Genomic DNA, 7,717 nt, shown 5'->3' with positions numbered 1-7,717 from the left:
TGCTAGCAGATGATGATGTCATCATGTTACTGTGGAATATCGTCTCTGCTGTCTGGATGTTGAGCTGTTAGCATGTTAGCATGAGACTGTCATACAGCAACAGTCTTCAGTCAGAGGCTTATTCAGATATGTTGGAACACTGACTGCTACTGGAGCTCCTTCCTGCCTGCCATCCACTCTTTGAAGATAATTGCATAATATGTTACATGTATATTAATTTAATTGAATTATAGAAAGATCTGCATTACAGAAACTTTTTAAAGTTTTTAGTTTTCTGTTGTTGACAGGCACCAGCAGCCCACTGGGACAAGGTGTTAGAGGATGGATGGATGATGGATGGATGATGGATGGATGATGGATGATGGATGGATGGATGGTGGATGGGTGGGTGATGGATGGATGGATGATGGATGGATGATGGATGGATGGATGGATGGATGGATGGATGGATGGATGATGGATGGATGGTTTTCTGTTGCCTCTGACGTTTGTCTATAGATTTGTTGTTACTGATTGTAATTTGAGAGGAAACTGCGCCCCCTGTTGCGCGCAACGCGCGGAGGGTAAAACCCAACATCTCCTGTGTGTCCTTGAATTTCACACAATCCACCCTGCAGCGGATTTATCCCGCGGACTCCGGAGCCAACGCCGCTGGCTCGGCTGGTTCCGCTGGACCCGTCCACTGGATCCACGCTGCGTGCTGCCGTGACGCTTCCGGTCACCTTTACGCAAACTTGAACTTGGTGAAGCTGCTCGGGGCAGCCGTGCTGCGCACAGCCCCCTCCCTGCGCCTCCTCTTCCTCCTCCTCTTCTTCCTCCTGCTCCCGCAGTACCGCCAGCTGGGCTGGAACGGGACACTTTGGCCGAACCTTTACCTGCTTCCCGCACCGCTGCTCCGGACCGCTGCCCGCCTTCCGCCGGCTGGAGGCTGCGGACGCCGGGGATGCTCCCCGCGGGATGAGGCGGCTGCTGGTGGACCGCCCGCGGTGGAGTTGAAGAGGTTGCGGTGGGATCACGCAGACAGGGGGGAGGGGGGCTCCCTCGGATCTCATCCGGCCATCTGGAGAGGAGTGCGGGACACAAAACGGTAAGCTGCTCCATAAGTTACATCCGCTGTCCGCAGAGATGATTTCTGTTGCTTCACCTTTACATTAAATATTCACAACACTCCGGAAAAACCAGATAAAGTCAGACTCTGTTTTATTGAGGAGCAACACTTTAAGGGGGATATTTGGTTCATTTAAATGTTGAGGGAGTTAAATGTTGTCATTTGGTTTCTAAAGGAATCTATTCATTTTCTCTGAAGCCAGTCAATCATAAAAAGTCCTGGAAGTGATTTCGGTTCGCAGCTGGTTTCCTCATTTCTGACCTTTTCAAACTGAAGTGATTCGTTATTTTGTCGCCTTCCAGCTGCAGGTTCCAGCGGATTCTGGGCTTCCTGTGCAGGTTGCAGGTTCTCCCTGCACCGCTGCTGCAGCAAACAACCAGACGCTTCATTACTGTCTTTACTGCAGCCGGTCTGACTTTCACTGACCTGCCGAAGTTACAACCCATCATCCATCAACCTGCTGCAGCTGGGGCTCAAACTGTCCTTTTACTGCAGCACGACTGATACTGTTTGATAAATGAACACACACACACACACACACACACACACACACACACACACACACACACACCTTTATATTAGATTTATTACAACAAATGCTACAGTGTTTATTATATTAATATTTTAAATGGTATCCTGGTGAATTAACATGCTGCATCTCTTAGAATACAGAATTTTACGCTACATTTATCTAAATCCTAAATTTAACTATTTATTTATTTTCTTCATCTTCCATATAATTATTTAGAATTAGTTTTTTGTAAAATGATATTTAATCTTTAATTCTGTCTTTTGTGTGGGTCTGTGACCAAAGGAGCCTAAAAGTAGCTGATCATCGTCGTCCTTATTTAACTTTCCAGTAGGAAACACAGAGAATCGGTTAATATTCTGGTCTGAGGAGGAAAGCAGGTGATTTATTGCTCTGTGGCCGACACCGACTCAAAATCAGCAGATTTATGTTGATGTAACTGAAAAACTCGTTTATTCTGCAGGCTCGTCCTTTTCCCCCTTCAGTTTGTAATACGAATGCTGATCTGAAGCTGTTTTTATTTTCCTGTGATGTGAATGTTTGACTTGCATGGACAGGAGGAACCTGCAGGACTCTAAGTAGCTCAGACAGTTTGTCTGGGGACTGAGCTGGAAGAGGACACGATGTTGTCTCCATCAGTGTTGTGAGTCAGGAGTCACAGCGGCAGATGAGTGTTGTTTTCAGCGCAGGAAGAAGTGCATAAATTTTTAAAACCGGGCAGCAGTCTGCAGAGGAGTTCAGGCCAAATTGTTGCACATCCTGACTTCTGGTTCCTAACTTCATGCTGTTGTCTGCTGCTAAACTTTCCTCTGGAAGAACTGGTCAAACAGCAGAGAATGAAATACTAAAGAGCTCAGAGAAAAAGTTTTAAATGTATTTAAAGTTCCTAGAGAGATTTATTTGTTGGATTTCTGGGTTGACGTGCAACAGATGCAGAGAGCAACTCAGCCAATATTGAAGTTATTATCTGAAAAATATGGGAATAAAAAAACAATTCTTCAGGTTAAAGTGCAGCCTTGCTACAGTAGATATGTAATTAAAGAGCCTGAGTCAGATAACACTCATACTTTGTGACCAGTAACAGTTTAGAGCTTTTTTACAGCCAGGCAGTCTGGGCAGCTGAAACGGCGAGCTGTGCCAATAAGTTTTAGAGCATTTCTCTTGGCAGCAGAAGAGTTTCTGATCTGTGATTCAGTGTCTGTCTGCAGGAAAGCTGCCACTAATTCACTCTGAGTGTGAACGGCACTGATGTTTGTTCATTTATCAGCCGCCTGACTGAACAAGTCGGCCTGTCTTTGGACGCTGATTGGTGTTTAAGTGAATTAGCTGTAATGAACTATTAATAGCTGATGCTAACCGTTGGCTGGATGTGACCGTTTGTCTTTCTGCTCGTTCCTCTCCAGCGCCTGCATGATGCCGCCATGTTTCCCTGATCCGCCTGGCTGGCAGCCATCAGCCTCCAATCAATAACCAATGAGCTCCTGAGGAGGAAACCGGAGGAACCCAGATCCAGTTCTGAACTTTAACTACAGTCACGAGTTAAGCAGAAGTTCTTCAGAGAGGCGTTGGCCTCAGACTGGTCCCGTTGTGAGTCCTGTTGTCCTTCCTGATGCCGCCATGCCCATCATCAGCAACACCAACCATGACTTCAGCAACCTGTCGGTCAGCGACGACAGCAGCCTGGACCGCATCTTCACCGAGATTCCAGAGACCGAGACCATCAAGGTGGGCTGAATCTGAGTTACAGCTAGCAGAGCAAACATAACCAGACACCCCACTGGGCTGGCCTGTTCACACCGATCAGCCAATCACACGGCAAGAGCTCGAAGCTGACGGGACCAGTCCAAGTCCAAACCGAGCAGCAGAGGAAGTGAGACTGACGGCAGCATCTGAGCTGCTGGGATTTTAACCCACAACCGTCTCAGGTTTACAGAGAATCGTCTGATGAGGATGGCAGGAACATTTCTGATTCAGAGGTTTTGCTAACTTTGAAAAAGTTTAGCGCTTTTAGCTTCCCCTAAATTAATTTCTCCATTTAAATTCTAAAACAATAATTTACTCGGCTGTTTTGTAAACTTTCAGTTGAATAAAGTTCAACGTTTGTTTTGATGTTTTGGTTACCGACTGATAATAATTCAAGTGGTTAGATATTTATATTCATGCTCTTATTTTGAAGTCTGTTTATGCAGCAGTTCCATTTCCTCTCCTTGGTTCGCTGTTTTTTACACAAACTTATTGCGCAAGTGGCGTTTATCAATGATTGATCAAATTGTTAATCATTTAATATCTAAAAATGACATCATCAGACGAACCAAAATGTAAAGTTAAATGGAAATGTTGGTATTTTAAAGACCAAAATGATGAGCATTCGCTTCAGTAGCAAAAACTAAAAATCAGGCAAAATAATTGTTTTTCCACATCAGATTCTTTCAATGAAAAACTTCTAAAACTTTAACAAAACCTGCAGGTCTTAGTCTGGTGAATTTCAGAGTAAAACCTGTTTGTTTTTTCATTCAGTGGCTAAAAATCCAGAAATTTTACTCAAATAAGAGCAGAAATATTTCATAACATTTCTCCAGTAAAGTAAAGCCTGCAGCACGGTAAAAATGCTCCTAAAATAACTTTATTATAAATGTAACTGAGTAAAGTAACTAGTTCCAACCCGACTCTGCCTGCAGCAGAAGCAGACTTCACCGGGTCGGGTCAGAACTTGGTGTTTTCAACATGGAGGCTCATGCGTGGCTCTCTCTCCAGGGCGTCTACTACCAGAGGGCGCAGTTGATCCGCAGGCAGGAGGACCTGGTGTCGGTGGACCACGCCCTGCTGGCTGTGATCAACGTGGGGGGAAACCGCTACACCTTCCCCTGGACCACCCTGCAGCAGTTCCCCCTCACCAGACTCGGCCGGCTCTGCGGCTGCCGGTCGCTCGAGGACATCGCCAGCGTGTGCGACGACTACGACGAAACCAGGAAGGAGTTCTTCTTCGACCGCTCTCCGTCCGCCTTCAAGGTCATCCTCAACTTCCTGGCAGCGGGAAAACTGCGGCTCCTGCGAGAGATGTGCGTCCTTTCCCTTCACGACGAGCTGAACTACTGGGGGGTGGAGATGGCGTACATGGAGCGCTGCTGCAAGAGGAAGATGTACACCCGCATCGAGGAGGTTCACGAGAAGGAGAGGCGGGAGGAGGAGCGGCGGCAGAGAAACGCCATGCAGCGCCTGCCGGTGGAGGAAACCAGGTACAGGAAGGTGATGAACTGGCTGAGGGACATGGTGGAGAATCCCCAGTCCGGCCTGCCGGGGAAGATCTTCGCCTGCCTGTCCGTCATCATGGTCGCCGTCACTGTGGTCAGCCTGTGCATCAGCACCATGCCCGACCTCAGGGAGGAGGAGGACAGGGTGAGCTGCCGTGGCCGGTTGGGGCTCCACCGGCTTCACGTCTTTATTTTTGCATTTCGTGTGTTCAGTGAAGTGGTTGGAGGAAACGTTTACAGTTTAAAGATGAGCTGATATTTTTATGCCTTATTTTACCAGTAAACAAAACATTTTTATGGTTTTACCTCCAGCAAACACCACATGATCTAACCGGGGGGGAAATGCTTCACTGAGGAGGGAGCTTGGATCAATCGATCCATCGATCGATCGATCAAGTTTATTAGCAGCACATTTCAGCAACACGGCAGTTCAAAGTGCTGCATGAAAACACAAAACTGACCATAAACAGCTGAGTTAGAAACTGGAGCTCCAGCAGCAGCGCTGTCCTCTCTGGACGGCTTTTCAAAGCAGCAGCAGCTTCTGTGGTCGACTCTTCCTCTTCCTCTTCCTCCATTCTATCTTTATCTTCATTTGCCAAATTGAAACTTCTGAATATTACTTATTGTGCAAAATGATTGTTCTGGCTGGATGCAGTTAGCACCTTAGCATTCGTCATCTACCCAGGATGCATTGCAGCGTAAACAAGAATATTCTATTTTAATAAAAACTCAACTCAGGATTTTTATTGAATTGCTTTTATCTTTGATGCAAAAGTTTCTCAGATTGTTAAGTGAGGAAGAATTAGTCGTTCTTTAGTGAAGATGTTCCTGTCGGGGTGGAGAGCTGGACTTCCTGGCGGGTTGCATGTGTGTGTGTGTGTCTGGCGATGCAAGTCGACCAATAGCAGCAGGCTGTAATGAGGCCCGATGCGACGCGCCCACCGGAGCCTGTCCGGTCTCTGCATAACAAAACGGGCTTATTGGACCTTTAAAAATAGGATACTCACAAAAACATGCATCACCCCACACACACACACACACACACACACACACACACACACACACACACACACACAGTCCTGTCACCGTAACCAGTAAATCTCTGAATAAAGCAGAGATTCAGAATCTCTCTTTTCAGCTGCTGGTTGAAGTTGCATAGATTTTCATTCTGTTCCATAATTAGAAAGTCCTCCATGTTTTTAGCCTCTCCGATGGAAACATGTTTCCAATCTTCATCCCAGCAGGAAAATGATCATGCAGGTCTGTGATCCTGTTCAGGAACAGACTGAGGGGAACCCAGACTCTGACGGCTCATCATGGATTGTTTGGTTTGCATCTGGATGAGGCTGAACTTTACAGCAAACTTTACATTTTAGTGACTTTCCAGATGTTTTCTTTAGGATACATATTCACATATTGGAACTCTGAATATTTAAAAGTGTTTGCATAAATAAAGCAAGAGCTGAATTTAAAATGAGGTTTTTGAGCGCAGAGGGAAGTGATCAGTTAAAGGCCTGAACAACAAATGACCACAGCTCCTCATTATTCATGGCTGCTCTGGTTTTCTCACAAACTTTCAGATCAAAATGTTTGGTTTTTAAATCTCATCAATCGTTTTAACTTTCTGCAACTTTAAATCCCAATCCTGGCTTTGTTCCCGTTTCAGATGCTAAATAATGCAGCTCGTTGCCTCCTGTCTCTTTAAGCATCACAATTATCTCTTCCTGTAAAAAATCCCAGAAAGTTTTCTGTTTTTGTGCTTCAGCTCTCCTTTGTTCTGCCGTTACATAAGAAGAAATCTCACTGCAGGTGTCCTCAGAGGATCTGATATGAAAATTATCACAAGTACAGGATAATGGCTGAAAATAGATTCACTGGAATCTGTTCCAATAAAGTATTTCATGCTTTTATTCTCACTGAAATGAAATCAAGCATTTCAGAGCGTTGATTCCATTCGTTATGTCATTATGAAGCTGAATTTTCCTTTTTTCAGTCTGTTAGCAGCAAAGCTTTAGATACGTAGCGATTCATAAACGGTTCAGAAGTCATGATGCAGGTATTGATCCGAGCTGCAGCAGAGCGAGAGAGAGCAATGCACTCAGCCAGGCGGACCAGAAAACGTGACGACTCTTAAGACTCCGGCAGGAAATGGCCAGAACTTCCTGAATCATTAAAATAAAAGCTTTGACTCAGTGTAAACATGCAGGACTGAGCTTTTTGTATAAATTATGAATAAAACTGAGGATTAATGGACAGAACTTTGTTCGGGTTTGTCGATGTGTCGCATCTATTGAAGAGTTTCTGTATTTGTGACGGTTCGTTTGTTAGCAGAAGTTTCCAGGAACTTGTGAATGAATTTGCATAAACAGGAGCTGGTTTCCTTACAGACTTCAAAATAATTCAAGTTGTGTTTTCATCACTTCAGTATTATTATTTTCAGACATTGTTTAGATTTACAGTCTGGATTCTTCTGCTGCTGAATTATCACGTCTCACGTTAATCACATAAGAGTCGGATGAAATGCAACATGAGCGATCAGGCTGCAGACTCTGGAACCATCGGATGTGATTCAGTTCCACATCTGGGAGTGACACAGATTGGGTTTACGGATCCGGGTCGCACCGCCTGCTGTGGGAGCCACAAGAACCAGTCTCATTATTTCTGTGGCTGTTTTACTGCAGGGGGCAAAACCAGTTTACCTCCACCAGCCGAGGAACCCAAACCATTCAGAAAGGTTCTGCAGGAGAAGGTCGGGTCAGAAAGGTTCTGCAGGAGAAGGTCGGGTCAGAAAGGTTCTGCAGGAGAAAGTCGGGTCAGAAAGGTTCTGCA

At 45.4% G+C, this 7,717-nt stretch overlaps 1 protein-coding gene across 1 annotated transcript in view; it reads left to right on the top strand.

Annotated features, from left to right (window-relative positions):
* The first annotated feature begins 596 nt into the window (after positions 1 to 596).
* Positions 597 to 7,717, top strand: part of kcng4a (potassium voltage-gated channel, subfamily G, member 4a) — a 39,261-nt gene continuing 32,140 nt past the window's right edge. Inside the window, exons 1-3 of the mRNA XM_015036059.1 lie at positions 597 to 1,087; positions 3,041 to 3,362; positions 4,392 to 5,033. Of these exons, the coding sequence (XP_014891545.1) occupies positions 3,255 to 3,362; positions 4,392 to 5,033 (750 nt within the window). The 5' untranslated portion in view covers positions 597 to 1,087; positions 3,041 to 3,254. The remainder of the gene's footprint in view (positions 1,088 to 3,040; positions 3,363 to 4,391; positions 5,034 to 7,717) is intronic.

This window comes from Poecilia latipinna, unplaced genomic scaffold (assembly GCF_001443285.1).
Source record: "Poecilia latipinna isolate Pla-1442-1.1 unplaced genomic scaffold, P_latipinna-1.0 Scaffold356, whole genome shotgun sequence".
Classification (NCBI taxonomy): Eukaryota; Metazoa; Chordata; class Actinopteri; order Cyprinodontiformes; family Poeciliidae; genus Poecilia; species Poecilia latipinna.
Note: the sequence above shows the minus strand (reverse complement) of the source record. Positions and strands in the feature narration are given on the sequence as shown.